Source organism: Anabrus simplex, chromosome 2 (assembly GCF_040414725.1).
Source record: "Anabrus simplex isolate iqAnaSimp1 chromosome 2, ASM4041472v1, whole genome shotgun sequence".
NCBI classification, from domain to species: Eukaryota; Metazoa; Arthropoda; class Insecta; order Orthoptera; family Tettigoniidae; genus Anabrus; species Anabrus simplex.
In genome coordinates, this window is record NC_090266.1 from 308,306,418 (window position 1) to 308,325,712 (window position 19,295).

Consider the following 19,295-nt stretch of genomic DNA (forward strand, 5'->3'; position numbering starts at 1 on the left):
ACCCACCTTATTATAATAGAGAAATAAAGAGACTAAGAAGGAGGTGCAGACTGGAAAGAAACAGAGTTAGAAATGGCAGTGGAAGTAATGAGAAATTGAAGGAACTTCCTAGAAAATTGAATCTAGCAAAGAAAGCAGCTAAGGATAACATGATGGCAAGTATAATTTGCAGTCATACAAATTTTAGTGAAAAATGGAAGTGTATGTATAGGTATTTCAAGGCAAAAACAGGTTCCAAGAAGGACATTCCAGGAATAATTAATGAACAAGGGGAGTGTGTATGTGAGGATCTTCAAAAGGCAGAAGTATTCAGTCAGCAGTATGTAAAGATTGTTGGTTACAAGGGTAATGTCCAGATAGAGGAGGAGACTAAGGGTAAATAAGTATTAAAATTTACATATGATGACAATGACATTTACAATAAGATACAAAAGTTGAAAACTCGAAAAGCAGCTGGAATTGATAAGATTTCTGGGGATATACTAAAGACTATGGGTTAGGATATAGTACCATATCTAAAGTACTTATTTGGTTATTGTTTGGTCAGAGGAGCTATACCAGATGAATGGAGAGTTGCTATAGTAGCCCCTGTGTATAAAGGAAAGGGTGATAGACATAAAGCTGAAAATTACAGGCCAGTAAGTTTGACATACATTGTATGTAAGCTTTGGGAAGGCATTCTTTCTGATTATATTAGACATGTTTGTGAAATTAATAACTGGTTCGATAGAAGGCAGTTCGGTTTTAGGAAAGGTTATTCCACTGAAGCTCAACTTGTAGGATTCCGGCAAGATATAGCAGATATCTTGCATTCAGGAGGTCAAATGGACTGTATCGCGATTGACCTGTCTAAAGCATTTGATAGGGTGGATCATGGGATACTACTGGCAAAAATGAGTGCAATTGGACTAGACAAAAGAGTGACTGAATAGGTTGCTATATTTCTAGAAAATAGATCTCAGAGGATTAGAGTAGGTGAAGCTTTATCTGACCCTGTCATAATAATGAGGGGAATTCCTCAAGGCAGTATTATCGGACCTTTTTGTTTTCTTATATATATAAATGATATGAGTAAAGAAGTGGAATCAGAGGTTAGGCTTTTTGTGGATAACCAAGTTACAAGATTGTGAGCAACTGCAACGTGACCTCGAAAATGTTGTGAGATGGACAGCAGGGGTTAAACGGGGTTAAAAGTCAGGTTGTGAGTTTCACAAACAGGAAAAGTCCTCTCAGTTTTAATTACTGCCTTGATGGGGTGAAAGTTCCTTTTGGGGATCATTGTAAGTATCTAGGTGTTATTATAAGAAAAGATCTTCATTGGGGTAATCACATAAATGGGATTGTAAATAAAGGGTACAGATCTCTGCACATGATTATGAGAGTGTTTAGGGGTTGTAGTAAGGATGTAAAGGAGAGGGCGTATAAGTCTCTGGTAAGACCCCAACTAGAGTATGGTTCCAGTGTATGGGACCCTCACAAGGATTACCTGATTCAGGAAGGGGAAAAAATCCAAAGAAAAGCAGCTCGATTTGTTCTGGGTGATTTCCAACAAAAGAGTAGTGTAGCGTTACAAAAATGTTGCAAAGTTTGGTCTGGGAACAATTGGGAGAAAGAAGAAGAGCTGCTCGACTAAGTGGTATGTATGTCTCGAATATTATTACAGTATTTTTTTAAGTCCACCTGTTCAATACAATACAATATAAACCACGATTTCATATGGTTAAAATTTTATACATAATACATAAAAGTCAATGGTACATGTTTCACCCTCCTTTACGGGCATCATCAGCCTATATCAATCTTAAAAATAATACATATGCAGTCTTTCTAATCTTATAAATTATGAATAATGATTTCGTGAAACATTATACAATAACATCTAAAACAACGATAATGCACCAAAGTGTGTTAAAAAAAATGAATAAATTAACAGTTCTTGAAGATTAAAACGTGGTTAAACAAAACTTGTTATTTTAACCAAATGAAATAGTGGTTTATATTGTATTGTATTGAACAGGTGGACTTAAAAAAAATATTGTAATAATATTCGAGACATACGTCATCTTCAATACGGAACCAAAATGAGAATAGTTACTTGTAGGTGGTATGTTCCAAGCTGTCAGTATAGAGATGACCTGGAATGACATTAGTAGAAGTATAAGTTTGAGTGGCGTTTATAAAAGTAGGAAGGATCACAATATGAAGATAAAGTTAGAATCCAAGAGGACAAACTGAGGCAAATATTCATTTATAGGAAGGGGAGTTAGGGATTGGAATAACTTATCAAGGGAGATGTTCAATAAATTTCCAATTTCTTTGAAATCATTTAGAAAAAGGCTAGGAAAACAACAGATAGGGAATCTGCCACCTGAGCAACTACCCTAAATGCAGATCAGGTCGGTCAGTTTCTCTAGAGTGAAGTTTGAATTCAGTTAAATACATTTTCTTGCTTCCATGGGGAAAAATAATTAGGTTTATTCTATTTTTTTTTTAATGTATAGACTATTTCTGTGGTCAGTAAGAGTTAATTTTCACCCATTTCTTTTTTAAAATGATTAATAATAAAAGTTTCTTCTAAGTAATATTTGGAGAATATTGAATTTCCTTTGTGTTGTATTTACAAGTTTTTGTCATATAGGGCTGAAATGGGTGCATATTTCCAGAATTTATATGTCATACAAATCCAAGCTCTGGTTATCTATTCACAACTGTGCATTGCTAAGGATACAGCGGGATCAGTTTTTGTTTACAATTATCTCAGACCAAAATCTGGAAAATATATTTTAGATTTCTCCTCATACCTGTAGTCTTTTGTTCAACAGCATGATGAAGTGTGAAGAGTGAAGTGTATAGTGTATGCATGTCAGGGAGTTCATAAGTTGTGGAGCTATCCCTTGGTTACTATAGTGACACTACAGTTATTATCCGTTTATTGGTTTCTACGAAGTCAAAACCAATTCCTTCTCGTGTCTCTGTATGGACTTCATTATTTCCTGTAATCACTGATCTCAGATATTTAAATTCTTGCACCTTCTCAAAATTGTCATGGCTAGTCTCTGGGATTGACCCATTTTCTTTCTGTCTGTGAGTTCTTTGAGTTATCGGTATAAAATATTTCTTTTTCTCTGCACTGATTTGCAAACTCATCTTTCTACTCGGGAGTGGTGAGACTGCCTCTTATCCAGTGACTCGAGGCTTGATACTCGGCCAGGTCAGGGATTTTTACTTGAATTAAGAACTATTTTGAGGTCCACTCAGCATGGCTGAGAACAATTGAGGATGTTTAGATAGCAGCCCCGGTCTAGAAAGCCAAGATCAACGGCCTCAAACTAATGCTGACCATGCACCCCCTTGTAATCTACATGCCATCAGGCTAAACAGTGGGCGTTTGGTAAATCAAGGCTCATCAGGGCTGTACCACCATGGGGTTTGGTTAGGTTCATGAAGTCTTGTACTAACCCGTTAATTTCATGAAACTTCATATTCACTCGTATTCTCGATTGATGTGAATGTCAATGAAAACATTTTAGGCTGTGCACAATGTCATCCAAAATTTCTACTGTGAACACAGCATGTCACAGAATGTCCTCTCATTTCTTTCAACTCTTTGACTTTCCCTTGCACAATATTCAGTAAAGAAGTAATGAATTCCGAATGAGTTGGCCGTGCGGTTAGGTTCGCGCACCTGTGAGCTTGCATTCGGAAGATAGTGGGATCGAATCCCACCGTTGGCAGTTCTGAAGATGGCTTTCCGTGGTTTCCGATTATTAAGGCCAGGCCGTTACCTTTCCTACCCTAGCTCTTTCCCATCCTTCCGTCACCTAAAATCCTCTATGTGTTAATGCGACGTTAAACAAGTAGCAAAAAAAGAAAATAAGTTATGAATCATAGTCAAGACCTGAAATGTGAAATACGGTAATCTCCTGACAGCTTCAGTGGATTGTGCATGACCATCGCTCACTCACTCACTCACTCACTCACTGGAGTCCACTTCTCTTAACTTCTGTCACAAAATCTGGCTCTACATTCGTTCTCCTATTTTCATCTGTTGTTGTTAGGGTTCAGGTTTTGGTTCCTTGCATAACTATTGCTCGAATTATTGATCAGTAAACTCTGAGTTACTGTTTCCTTGACAACAGACATGATCACAGCTAAGGCAGCTATGGTAACATCTGTCGGCAGCGAACATTCCTTTTCATGTCTCTGTACGGACTTCGTTATTTCCTGTAATCACTGATCTCAGATATTTAAATTCTTGCACCTTCTCAAAATTGTCATGGCTAGTCTCTGGGCTTGACCCATTTTCTTCCTGTCCGTGAGTTCTTTGAGTTATCGGTATAAAATATTTCTTTTTCTCTGCACTGATTTGCAAATTCATCTTTCTGCCTTCCTTATCTGTTAACGAAAGCTCACCAGATATGAAATGTCGTATAGCCGAATTTTGAATTATTTCTCTAATGAAGGTATCTTGGTTTCGTACCTGTGTCATAACTTGAGTCCAATATAAGATGTCAAATAACAAGTCAAATAATGAGGATAGTATTATTCAAAGTTCTAACTACGTGATACCTAACGTATTCGCAGCTGTTTTGGTACTCTGATAACTTCTGAATTACGAGACATATTCAAGATGAACGGTACAGATGATTTTGTAGAAAATGAAGTGAACTCCTCCAGCATACGAGTTACAGTATATGTGCTTCTCTACTGACAATTATACACAGATTACATTACCACATACAATAAAATCTGCTCAAAGTGGAACTTTAATAAAGCAGAAACTTGTTACTATGGAGTAATTTCTCGATCCCGGCGAAGCTAATGGCGTTATAATGTTCTTACCTTTGTATAATGCGGAATCTCCTCAGTGCAGAAATGGAAATGAAAAATGAAAGAATCCTTTAAAATTTGCTTGTATAATGTGGAAAATATTAGGAAGAAACAGATTAAGTCCTACGTATAATATTTGTGCATTTTTGGTGCTGGAATGATCAATGTCATTGTTTGGACAAACTGATGCACGTTTTGGGGAGAGTGATAATACAAATAGTGGAATGAATGAAATGCCGGTGCTTGAAAATGCATCGGCAATATCCAACTTGTGTCAAGCAAGAAACGTTCCCTGCGAGGCAGAGAACTTCAAGACACACCAAATTTTCGAATCAGCTACAGCCCTTGTAGCAGTGAGGAAGGCCAAGAAAGAGGAGAATACGGAAGAAGAAGGAGACGAGCAAGAAGGGGAAGATCAAAACAAGATTTGTTACAAAAAGCAATTTGGCATTACCATACCATACATCTAACTCTTCCACGCTTCTTGAACTAATGTACTCAGCTCAGGACTGCATTCAGGAAGACATGATTAGAAAGAAGAGGAAACAAGTTTCTTTGTTTGATATGTGGAAGAAAGCTTAGTTTTGTGAAGTAGGCTACTGCATAGAGTTTTATGGTGGAAATAAATTTAAGGAGCGTATATCCAGTATACAAGGTAATTTGTTAAATTCAGGTTCATTAATATTCTCATTCAGGAACTGTTTGAAATTGCAGAGCTGATCAAAAGATTTCACATCATCAGTTTGAAAGGATTTAGACTAAGCTTGCAAACACATAGGGCAGTGGTGTATGCTAAGTCCAAGACGTGGCCTACCACTAGACTTAGGTTACCCCTTTCTGATGGTTGGTTTAGTGAATGTCAAGTCTTTTAAGCATTCTGAGCTGCAGCCAATAGCCAACGGAGTAGCCTCTTGTTGCTGCTGTTGTGAAGGCTGCTTCACAAGCTACTGCCCTGGTCTCTGCTACTGTCAATAATCAACACCTGATCAATGGAGATGGTAGCCTAAGGTTTAGCAAATTAAAGTCCGGATTTGTGGCTAAATGGATAGAATGCTTGCCTTTGGTCCGATGGCCCCAGTTCAGTTCACAGAATCAACCCCCTCATACTGTTAATTCCCCTGTCTTGAGGACTGGATGTTTATGACATCTTCGCCATTCATTTCATCCTCATTAGGTCACCACCAAACCTATACAGATATCTTGCACCATTATTATTAGTAGTAGTAGTAGTAGTAGTAGTATTTTAAATACAAAATTTGAATTTAACATTATTACCAGAGGTTGTACACATAGATCACTGGTTTATTAGCTTTCTCTGGGAATCAGTGGTGGTGACCGACCCATGCTCACGGGTTCGATTCCAACCAACAAAAGAGAACACTAAACCTGAAAGATTGCATTTCATTTTAGCAGATCTACCTATAAAAAGAAAACTGTATTACTCCTTTAACAGCAGCCCTGCAGTGTCTTCCTGCAAGGACGTAGTAGTAACGGGAGTGAATTATCAGCACTCTGTTATATATGAGTATGAGGTGAGGAGGTATATACGAGGAATGCATGGCTGTTAGTAAGCAATGGTGATCTGGTGGAAAGCCTAGCACACCTATCTCCCCGGTCCCCGCACCTATCAGGCATACACCTGCAAGCTGCGAGAGGTGAGTCGAGGGGAGAGGGACATACAGCCTGGGCTGCAATGTTGGTCTCCGATGCCTTTTTTCCAGAAATATATGCTTTGTTTTTTCTCAGTGCTTTGAAGTTTTGTAAATGGAACAATGTGTCAGATGCTTACATTATAATGTGATTTAGATTTCCATCGTTCTCACCTGAGGTTTGGGCTTCACTGATAGCCTTGGTAGCCCTATGTATATGCCACTGACATAGGCTGGAATACGTTTTTCAACATCACAGTAATCACTATAACTTTTCAGCGCCATTCATTCAAAACAGACTTCCATCGAATCCCTGTTATTTCCTGTCGCTTGTCACTTTGTCAGCTGTCACACATTAACATAGCAGTAGGCTATTCTGACGGGGTAATGCTGAGAGAGAAGCATGCAGTATACAGAGTAGTAAATAGCGTCTATTATTGCATTACAAGGCATGCTTAGAATAATCGCATGTACTGTATAACCATAATCACATTTCTATATATCGATACGATATCGATTATGCCGTCGCGTAATGAAGAATACTTTTAAAAACGATGTACGAATAGTAAAACACATTACTTTAAAATAAGCAGATCCACTAAAAAAGGGACGACATTTCAGGTTTTTTAAATAATCCACCCGGACTCCAGACAGTGGTTTAAAAGGAGGACATATCAGGATAAAAGAGAACGTCTGGTCACCCTCCACTCATGTATTATCATCTCTCGTAAAAGATTGCGTGCACCATTGCACAGCATATCCCGTTTGACACAGTTCTCCTTCTCGCGTCCTGTTGTCCAAGGCCAAGTTGCCTCCCACTGGAGTCCCGCAACCCGCACATTTCACTGATAATCTCTGATAATGAATGGCACTGAAAAGTTATATTGATTATTGTGATGTTGAAAGACGTATTACGGCCTATGTCAGTGGCGTATACTTAGGGCTCCCAAGGCTATCGGTAAAGCCCAAACCTCAGATGAGAACGATGGAAATCTAAATCACATTATAATGTAATATTACCTTAAATTGTTTCTAATACCTGTTTCTTTACAGATATTGGTGACAACGTCTCTGCTATGATTCAGCGCTCAGTTTCGGAGAAGAGTCGTGAGCGGTCGACGATGGCTCATCGGGTTTCATATCAATATAGTAATCAGTATGCGCCAGCTGACTTGGAAGCTGCAGCAAAGAGACCTCCTGGGGATGTGAGGGGTAGTAATGTTGGCACTGTGACTCCCATACCTCCTTTAAAACAACAGAAATCAGCTCTTTCACATGTCCACAGCACACCAAATGTGGCCTCCATTCGTGGAGGACCCTACTCAACTATTTCTTCTTACCCTCGACATGGAAGCAAAACTGCTTCATCATCATCGGTAACAAATGTTTCGGGTATGTGTTCAGCAGTCTCTGAAGGCGAACTCTTGGATTTGGCAATTTTGCCCATTTTTCAGAAGTTATTGAGCGAGAGGCACAAATCAAGGAGCGGATATGGGGCATCAATCGCTTCTTGTCCCAATATTTCAATAAAATGTGACATAGTTGAGTATTTGTAGGGAAATAAATTATTAGTTTACTGGAAGAGAACTGGCAACAAACACCTTCCTTGCTCTATCATCACAGAGAACACGCTTTTATTCAGAAATCTGTGATAGACTGAGGTTTCCATACATAAAAGTAAATTAGAGAAGAAATAAGAGCTCAGAAGAAAGATAACATGTACCGTACTCAAATATAACCGTAGGTGATTTCCTGCATTATATTATCGGGATGAGGTTTACGAAAATTATGTATAAAAGTACTATTTTAATTTTAGCAGCTAGAAGAGGTTACCAGCAATAAAATTCTACTCATGGAGAAACATAAATCTAGGATTAATGCCACATGTTTGTGGCAAATAAATTTATTCAATGCTTAACCCCTTTCCATCACTAGTACACGAAGCTTGTGATAGGCACATAAACTACCTTTAAGAATGCCACAATCACTCTGACTCAGAAGGTTTATAATTTCATTGTGATACATTAGTTCATTCTAATTCTTAATTCTCCTCCTTTCTGTAACTGTATTTAGATCCCTGTAATCCTCAATTCATAATGACAACAGATTTCTTACTTTTACGATTTATTTTCAATACAGTACCAGTACTTCAGTTTGAATTTCTTACTTACTCTGAATGGTTTTCCTTAACGTTTTAATATATCCTTCTTCTCGGTGGCCTCAGTACTCCCTTTCTTGAACCCCGCTATGATGAAAGTTGTACAGCACTGCCAGAGAACAGTTCATACTAGAGACAATCACTAGCCATCCCTGCCGGATACAGGGTAAAGCGTCAGCACCATGTTTCCTAGTCAAAGCTAAATTCTAATCAGGTGAGGTTAATAAGAAAAACTATTCTAGAAGAGATGTTTTTTCAAGCGATATTATTACCACGAAACACCTTGACGATTTGACTGCGAAAGTTCTGATAATTTCTCTGGTTTACAAAAGTATGTGGGAAAACTCCTACCTCCTGTTGTAGCACATGTCGGAGATGTGATCTGATAGTAATATGGGCTATGTGCTTGTTGCCATTCTCAAGGTTGTTATTGTTTGAACCCATGGTGACCTTGCAAATTAACTTTATTATTGGTGTTAATGAATGTAGTGTTTCAAATAGTACATTTTTGCCATTCAACTAATTACATAGCACGTGAACGAGTGGACAATGAAATTTAAAGTACTCATTTGTTTTTGCTCTTCAGTGAACTCGGTTGAAGAATTCTTGACAAGTTTTTATTCAGTACATGGAAGAAAGTCTCAACTCAATGCATTTTGGCTGTGTGCACTAGAATGTTTTAATACTCTATTCAATCATTTAGTGAAAGCAGTATGCAGTTCTAGGTGTATTCTTATAACTTTGTTATTATTTTGTGTCAATTTTTGTGAAAATTCTTGACTGGATGTGCTAGAAACAGCTGCCAGGCTGGGGGCAAGTGTATGTTTAGACCGATGTAAAACTTCAAAAAGATGATTTAGAACAAATAGGGTGATTGCTGTACGTTTACCATTACCAGATTGTTTTGTGATTACATTAGAAATATTCACATCATTCCTCACAAAGTGGAAAGAACTGACGTTATTGATGTATGAATGGTGTTTTGAGCATGTTTATTTCAAATCGTTTTAAATATGTAATCTCATTATAATCATTTTATTGTGATACACAAATTTAAGCTGGAACATTCAACAACAAAGGAATTTGTAAGTGGTGTATGAGAATGTTTCATATCAGTATCTACTTTTTTCAAATGTTTAATATATTTCCCCCAAGTTAATTCTCCTTATTATTTTGTAATTCACTGCAATGAAAGGAGAGCAAGGTTGATACATGAGTAAGACGTTACAGTGTAATTTGCAACATCAATGGTTTGGCTAAAGGTAGTAAGTATGGCCACTTGTTGAGCTGTTAATAAGCACAGAATATAGATCAGTTTCTATTGGTTGATATCCGGCTCCATGGTTAAATGGTTAGCGTGCTGGCCTTTGGTCACAGGGGTCCCGGGTTCGATTCCCGGCAGGGTCGGAGATTTTAATCATCATTGGTTAATTTCGCTCGCTCGCCATTACATTTTAATTTCTATTGGTTGATAAACATCATCAATAAAATACCCAGCAATCTCTTGACAGCAAGAGAGCAAACAACAGAAACCGACTAATACGGCTATTCTTACAACCTATTGGAAATTCTATCGTGCCGTGCCTTTCTAAAGTCATCATTGAGTTTTCGTCATTAAGGTTTTGAATTATTAATATCCTATATGGTGATCAGTAATGCTGTCTAGCTTGCATCTGTTTGTTTTGAAATCAGCCTATCAAACTTCAAAATATTTTTGTGGGACATTTATTTAATTTTTGAAGAAGTTCAGAATATCTTGCCTTATATTAACATCCTTAAAAACCAGGGAGTCGTATTTGCATAGTTCGTATTCCAAATGGAGCACAGCAACTCTCCTACAAAGATGTTAATTATTATGACCAGGCGGTCATTGTATCTTCATATTACCACCAAGGATTGCAGTGTAAATTATTGGATATGCCTTGAAATCTGAAGATCCGATGTCTAAATTGATCAATAAAGTAAATTTATGTCCTCGTCCCGAGGTGGTGCAGCTCTTTTTATGCACGTCCCCAATGGATTTGAACTGGATCTACCGTATTTTAACCACATACCAGCTATCCTGAAATTCTTACAACTCTGGCAGTACCGGGAATCAAACCTGGGCCTCAGAGGACGGCAACTAATTGTGTTAACTGTTACGCTACAATTGAGGACAATCGATTAATGTTGTTACCTTATTTCGGATAAGTAGACTTTTCGAACTAAATTCAGAAAAGCAATTAAGTTTAAAGATATAACTCAATGGCTCTTACAATGATTTTGAAACAAAGTCTGGACAGCAATTTTCTTTAAATTTAAAATTAAGTCATTAGTGTAAAACATGGGTCAAAATTTCGACTCAGCAGGAGTAACATTTATGTAACTCGTCAAGAAATGATTGTCTCGAAAGAATGTGAGGCACCAACTCTGTTACCCTCAGTAATTTTTAAAATATGACTAATTTATTAACATTTAACAACGGTTCTTGACCTTTAGTTGAAAACAGTTTTGTGAATCTCTAGGAGCCTGTACTATAGCATCTAATGAGCCAGACCTTGTAATAAGAAATTGTCAATAATACTGATAACTTTTGCTTTGAACCTCGAAGGAGAAAACTTGTTTAACAAAAATCCATTGAAGACCGCAAGGTTTCCGGACATATCTATAAAACTTTCCTTTTACTTCTTTGTTACTTTCAGTTTCAACCATTTTTAAGGTGGTAGATAAACTGCGGATAGCAACGAAACAGAGCCTTTGGACATTTGATTTTATTAAACCAATTAATGCCTGTTTAGTCTCATATTGTTGTACACAAGTGTTTTTCAAATAAATATGCGTGGTTCTGTAAGTTTTACTTCAGTCTCCTTAATAATGTAGTAATGACATTGTAATATCTTATTGTCTCATCTTCTAGCTTCACGGTAAGTGTTGAACACTGATCTCTATTTACAGGCTACTGCTGCATTCAAACGTGCGTACTACTGTATAAATAACAAACAATGTTTAACGCTTCACTACAGGGCACGGAGAAATGAATACCCAAAAGAAATTACTTAGATATGTTGAAACTTAATAGTCAAATCTTAAGACATTATTCTTAAGAATGAAAGAGAGTGAAAGAAGGGGGCTAGTGACGTCCTGGCAACTACCTACCATCAAAATAGAATAACTTTACAGTTTAGGTAGTGCCAGTGTGCCATAGCATCACCAGTGTAATAAAGCAAGAAATTTGAGTTTCTTTTCCTCCCAAGTGTACACTTTATATTAAATTTAAATTTCAAGAATATGAATGCATTAGTGCCTTCATATGAACAAGCGTGCAAACCGATATGCGGTCTGGTGGCGCTTGTCAGAGTACGTGGGCCAGATCACACAGGCACTGCTTCCAAACCAAAGACTTTAATATTACTTATCTAGACTCACAGAGCGTACTGATGCTATGCAGAATATTGAACACTTTCGCACATCGCCATATTGTGGGCGCTTCAGCTTCGAATGCATGGCTAGCACGTTGCAATGTTTACAGTCCCTTTAACGTTTTTGATTTTAATCATGCCTGTTAGTGGATCTGTTTTAGTATTACGATATATGACGGAGTGATAAAATATTGTCAAATATTTTCAAGGAGTAATAACATTACGGTAGTTAAATTGATCAGCAATATTAGGCCTAAAGTTAGGTCTCATGTGTGGAATGGAAAGATATGCACAAGGGTGAATTTGTATGCAACCTTCATTTGTACAGATTGCTTATCAGAAGGGATCTGGTATTTCTTTTCACACATGAGTAGAAATTGAACTGTTCTAAAATAACTTTCAATTACCATAATCGAGAACTAAACCTGTTAATGCCGAGCTCAATAGCTGCAGTCGCTTAAGTGCGGCCAGTATCCAGTATTCAGGAGATAATAGGTTCGAACCCCACTATCGGCAGCCCTGAAGATGGTTTTCCGTGGTTTCCCATTTTCGCACCAGGCAAATGCTGGGGCTGTACCTTAATTAAGGCCACGGCCGCTTCCTTTCCATCTCTAGGCCTTTCCTATCCCATCGTTGCCATAAGACCTATCTGTGTCGGTGTGACATAAAGCAACTAGCAAAAAAAAAAAAAAAAAAACGGTTAATGGATGGTTGATTCAGAGAATGCATGGACATGACATTAAGAATTTTTAGGCTTCTTCTTCTTTCTCTTGTTTCCCTTTTTCCAATTCATCCGGGATAATTGTTTAGAACTAAGCAGCCGTTCTGAAAGAGGCTACATAATATTCATACAGACTTGTACCGATATTAGAAATTTGATAAACCTGGGCCTAGAATTTATAAGATATGATTGAAAAAGCTTGATAAAATCCTTTTAATATTGGGGTAAGGTACTGCTTCAAATTATTATCAATTATCTGAAAAATGATTTATTAGTATCATAGGCCTATGTCTTAAGTTCTCCAGTTTTCACACTTGCTTGATATTAAAAGAATACTATTGTTAATACACTATTCCAGAGAAATCTGACAATATAATAGTCTAAATAAAGTTCATTACAATCTTGTTAATCCTAGTCTACATTAGAAAACGCTAATCAAAATAACTGTTTAACTATGATATTAATCTTTTCGCGAGTGTTTTATATTCAACTTCATTTATTTTCTTTCTGGTGTAAATCATGGTGCTCATATTAGAGAAAAAAATTAGAACACACTTTCAGATTTTATTTATGCTCAGATAATGTTAATTCAGATTGAGGTTGTAAAAGCAGTAATACAGGTATTTATGAAGATAATATTATGAGAGGGTTTTACATCTTAAATTATAACATCCTTACTTAAGCCTAAACCACTCAGAGAAACTCAAACTAACGCTAGACATCTATTACATTCTAAGAAATACACAGTAGAGGCAGACTAGCACCAGTGCAACGAATGTCAGGCAGCATTTACCTAAATCCACATCACACAGAAATGATCATTTAACTTCTTCTTTTTTTTTTTTTTTTTTTTTTTTTTTTTTTTTTTTTTTTTTTTTTTTTGCTAGGGGCTTTACGTCGCTCCGACACAGATAGGTCTTATGATGACATATTTAACTTCTACTCATCCAATTATGTTATTTCATATCCAAACCAAACCCCATGGCACAAGAGGCCCGAAAGGCCAAGGTCTACCAAGTGACCGCTGCTCAGCCTGAAGAGCTGAAGATTACAAGGTGTCATGTGGTCAACACGACGAATCCTCTTGATCATTATCTCACCATCAGATAGCTCTGCAATTGTAATCACGTAGGCTGAGTGGACCTCGAACCAGCCCTCAGACACACTACCCCTACACCGCGGAGCCACCATTTCATATTCAGAAAATTGTAAAAAAAAATGTATCTGATTGTTTTAGAAAGATTTCTGCAGTCATGTATTTTTAAAAAATCTGTTAAGAGAATTGAGTAAAATTTGCTGTAATGACTTATCAGAGAGGATTCATAAGCTATGTACCTTTCATAGAAAGATTTCATTTCACAGGTTTCCTTTTTGTTGATATTTGTAAGGCAGACCCCCCGATGAGGGTGGGCGGCATCTGCGATGTGTAGATAACTGCGTGTTATTGTGGTGGAGGATAGTGTTATGTGTGGTGTGTGAGTTGCAGGGATGTTGGGGACAGCACAAACACCCAGCCCGCGAGCCACTGGAATTAACCAATGAAGGCTAAAATCCCCAACCTGGCCGGGAATCGAACCCGAGACCCTCGGAATTGAAGGCCAGTATGCTGACCATTCAGCCAATGAGTCAGACATATTATTGCTATCGGTACAGGAGTTTGTTAATGTTTAATTAATGTGTTCTCCAGTCTGCTGAGAGACAGGCAATTTTCATCTCACGATATGTAATCATACTTAAGTTGTAGACTGTTGTCATTTGAACATGTCTTTGTGTCTGTTAAGTCATCTGGTTGGATCCTCAAATAGCACCACCAAAAGTTATGCGGTTATAAGGAAACTGCAAAAAACCAACGGTAACACCAAAAATGAGACTACTAGGCAAGATGAGGAGTGAGGTAGTTTGCCATTTCTTTCCCCACTGGGCCAGAAAGTGCTACTGCAGTACGACTGACCCTATGAGCAACACCTTTCATAATACTCAAATGCACTGGCCGTGCTCTGAATGTCCTTACTCAGCACCACCCATACCCCAGCAGCTTCGATATTGTCACAGCAATGGATGAGACTGGGACTTCGATGGAAGCTACACTTTACTCTGGCCTGTGCCATGAGATGAATCCATCAAGAAATGACAGTAGGCAGCATATCTTTGTATTTTTAATAAAGTTAAAGTGAAGAGCCTGGGTTCCAGTTACATGTATCTGTTTCAAATGTTCAAAAACAAATCAGTTACTACATGACCCTTATATTAAAGTGATCAGCATGATCATTTTTGAGATACCGCTAGGCCTATATACTTTTTTTTTCGGTTTTCGGGGACTGAAATTCAAATATGTGTTTATTTAAACATATTTATTTTTGTAGTAGTGTATTTTTTAGTGTTCTTATTGAGTCTCCTAAAGGTTATTTTTATTTTATATGAGCACCACCTATGGGCTAATACCAATATAAATGGTCCGTTATTGGACATAATAAATTTTCTCATTCGGGACAAAAATTTCAGGTTTCCTATGGGAATCAACATCTATATCACGTATGGGCTATCCGAAGGATTTGTGTAGATTGTTCAGTTCTTATACAAAAGTATCTTTTAATATTGCCATAGTCTTGATATTATGTATATTTATTGCGTGTGTACATGGCAGTCAGTGTAAGCTGTCATTAATTTACTAGGGCGGGTGTTTTCATATATGCGAAATGTAAATTAATGCATGAATTCCATACGATCTCCTCGTCAAGCTGAGGAGCGCCCACAACATGGCAGTATGCACATGGACATATCCTCCCCAGTCATACGCTTCTGCGCAGCCAACGGTGTGGGGCCTTGTTCCAAACATATTATATGGTACAAAAAGACTGTTCGCCTCGAGTAAGCGAGGAAAAGGTTTTGTTCCCCTTCCTGGGGGGGGGGAGGGGGCACCTTGAATGTAATGCCTTCTATGAGATTCGGCGGGTTTGGGAGGTTTGATGGAGTAGGGTGATTTTACATGGTGAAGATGGAGGAGGAGATTCTTGACCTCTTGGCTAAGTGCTTTATTGTCATTTCGAGGTTTTACAGGAGTTACAAAGTATTTTACATCTTTTACAATTTGTAGTCACACTTTACAATTAGCTTGTTTTTCTCCTTTTCTACAATTGGTGAAAATTACAGTTCATAAATACGGTTAATGTTTTCTTCTGTTTTTGAATGGAAAAGAGATTTTTATAATTAAAATATGCCATTGGGTTACAGTTGGTTGATACACTTCTACATTTAGGAAGTAAAATTAGGGTGTTCGTCTTCTTTTTTACAATTGCAATATTCCTTTCTTACAATTGAAATATATAATTTGGGTAAGATTTTACAGTTAATATCTGCACATTGCAATTAATATGTTATTATTCTACATTTCTACAATTGAGATATTCTTACAATATATATACAATGCACATATACAGCTGGGGTAAAATTTACAATTAAAATGTACAAGTTAGTTTTACCTTCCCCATATTATGCTTTACAGTGCGGGATGAATATTACTTTACCGAGCTGGAGTGGGGAGGACGTCGAAGAGGACTCATCCAGCTTTTGTGTTTTGCTTCTACTCCTTAGTGGGTTATTGGATGGTTTTTGGTGGCAGGAGGGCGGTTAAGGGCTCCGAGGATGGGGAGGGTGTGGAGATGGAGGTTGCCATCAGGGTTCTCTTGGAGGCATCACCTTAGGGTGGGGGAAGGGACCGGTATAAGTGGAAGGGGGTTTAGATAAAGTGAGGGGAGGGGGTGATGAAGGAGTTGATTTAAGGAGGGATGGTCGCGGTTAAGGGCTCAGCGGAGGGCACGTTTGAATTGGGAAAGGACATAAGAGTCGAGTTTGTTGAAAGGGGATGTGTCGAGTAGTCGGTGGTGGGGTAGTGGAACGGAACCCGGAGTGCATGATGGATTGTGCGGCGTTCTATGGAAAGGAGTGGACGATAAAGGGTGGGGCTGAAGTTGGCTACGGCAGCCCGGGTGGTGAGGCAATAGGACTTGTAGGTGTGGAGGAGGAGGGAGGACTTGATACCCCACCAGGTCCCGACTAGGCGAAGCAGTAGTCGGGCATGGGCGGCAGGTTTGGTTTTGAGGAGAAGGAAATGGGGTCGGAAGGTTAGGTGCTGGTGAAAGAAGATGCCGAGGTAATTCGGGGTGGGGTTGTCATGGATGGGGGTTTTACGGATCCGGAGCTTGAGGTGGTCGGGATTGCGGGTGGTATTGGTTTTTTCGTGTTTGCGGTGAAAGGGGACTGATTGGATTTTATCAGGGTAAAGTTTCAGGTGCCACCGGACGCAACAGCAGAGAAAGGAGTTGTATGGTTGGATGGTTCGGTTGATGGTCTGAACTGAGTATAGAGGGGCCAGAATAGCAGCATCTTCGGTGAATAGCAGGAGTTGAATGGGATATCTGTGACAAAGAGGATGAAGTGGATGGGGAGAGGGGGTCCTTGGGATACTCCTAGGTTGAGGGGAAAGGAGAAGGAGACTTGGTTATTTATGCATATCTGGGTTGATCAGTTTGTGAGGTAGGAGGAAATGAGTCATATATAGGACATGGGGAGGGTGAAGAATCTGAGTTTAAATAGGAGTGCGGGATGCTAGACAAAATCAACGGTGAGCTGAAATCGAAGGTGATTAGGGAGGTTGGACGGGCCCGGTTGAAGGTATTGGAGATGGTCTCGATAAGGCGGAGGTGTTTTATCTTCTGTGGATAGTTTGGGACAGAAGCCGAACTTGAATGGGAGTAGAAGATGGTTGGATTATAGGTGAGGGTGGAGATGGCGGACTAGGATTTCCTCAAAGATTTTTTCCAAAACCATGATAAGGATTATGGGGCGGCAGGAGCTCAGTTAGGATGAGGCTTTCAGGATGTGGGGAATAGCAGCATTGTGGTGTGTTTCCAGGAAGAGGAATAGAATCCAATATGGAACGTGAGGATATAGAGGTTGACCAGAAGTGTTAGGAGGGCAAGATGGGCATGACGGATATGTAGGCAGCGGGTCTTATCTGAGGCAAAACTACAGAGTCCGCCCCGCAATGTTAGTAACACGAGGCTCCACTGTGTGCAACACGCATAGTGACTGTCCTTTGTTCAATACTTAGATTTCCACTAGTAGTGCTGAGGTAAGTAGAGGCGAGTAGAACAGCACTATTGCCAACTGTTGATTGCTGGTTTGACATGGCTATTTTTTTCTTACCGTATGGACATTATGCACCGCCGAGATAGAAAAGAGCCTATCGAAGGGAGTGTGGCCCCAAAGTTGCCACTGTTCACATGACAGAGATTGGCCTGGATGCACAAAAATACATTAAAGCTAATAAATGACCTTTATTTCTTAGCGTAAGCCCCGAGATTTAAAGAAGGAATTGAGAGAATGTGTTAAGGTTACTGTCTGACGCCAATACACTTTCAAATTTCGCGGGCCTCTTTAGTCTTTTTTTTCTTTTGCAGTGGTTGGTAACATCGACCAATGCCCGTGATCCTTGGCAGAAGCAATGGATAATGGCGCCTGGACCACTACTTTAGGCTATGAAAGTAAATATACTTCTATGGGTGGGTGGGTTGCACTCTGGCAGGTGTAATGAACCTATCTCATCTCCAGAATCATTTCTAGGTAAGAATAGGAGCACTGAAACTAACATATTATGTAATAATCTTTGTGGACGGACTCTATATTTCTACCTTTATCTGGTCCTGGGTCCGTGTTACGGTATTAGGATAGAACTGACTGGATTTCTGTTGGGGTGATAGTGGCGTCCAGGGGATGGATTGAGAGGATATGGGTGTTGGATTGGGTGAGCTGGGGAGAGGAGGCTAGATTTAGGTAGAGTTCAGTGCCTGTATTGTCAAAATACGGGTCTCCATGTGTGTTGAAGCGGTGATTGAAGAATCAGGCGAAGACTTCCATTTTCGCTTGCGGTGTTCACTAACACTATGCCACGATGGTTGATAGGATCACGGGGGTAGGATTTTGTGCAGAGGAGGCTGTTGAATTTGGCCCAGAACTTAGCCATATGGATGTGGAGAGAATTCAGATTGGTGCAGATTTGGGCTAAGGTACGGCGGAAATGGGCTGCTGGGTAGTTTCTGATGGTTCGGAGGGTTCGGCGATGGAGGCAAAGCAAGTAAGGGTGTTGGTAGGTCATGATTGGAATAGGTTTTGCAGAGGGGTGAATTGTGGGAGTAGTCGGGGTTGGGACGTGGAGTGTAGTGTGATGGGGATAGCGGATTCTGAGGTGGAGGATATGGCTGAAAAGATGAATGTATTGAGGGTATCGACGAATGTTTGTTCAGAGAGGGGGAAGGTGCATTATTTAGGCCTTGGTTCAGTTTGGTTTGGTAGGAAAAATTAGGTATGTGCATTGTGGGAGGGGGTGGGATAGGGATTAGTGGATGGAATTTGAAGGAAGACCGGGAGGTAGTCACTTCCGATGCTAAGGTGTAGTTGGACATTGAGGGGATCGATTAGGGAGTTGTGGGATGTTAGGGCTTCTGAGGTGGTGTTGAAGGTGGGGTGGGAGTGGCCGGGAA

The 19,295-nt window shown here is 39.2% G+C and overlaps 1 protein-coding gene across 1 annotated transcript in view; it reads left to right on the plus strand.

The window, feature by feature from the left end:
- GABA-B-R2 (gamma-aminobutyric acid type B receptor subunit 2) overlaps nucleotides 1-8,432 on the plus strand; it is an 853,882-nt gene extending 845,450 nt beyond the window's left edge. Inside the window, exons 17-18 of the mRNA XM_067139049.2 lie at nucleotides 7,533-7,635; nucleotides 7,672-8,432. Of these exons, the coding sequence (XP_066995150.2) occupies nucleotides 7,533-7,635; nucleotides 7,672-8,035 (467 nt within the window). The 3' untranslated portion in view covers nucleotides 8,036-8,432. The remainder of the gene's footprint in view (nucleotides 1-7,532; nucleotides 7,636-7,671) is intronic.
- The last annotated feature ends 10,863 nt before the right edge of the window (nucleotides 8,433-19,295 follow it).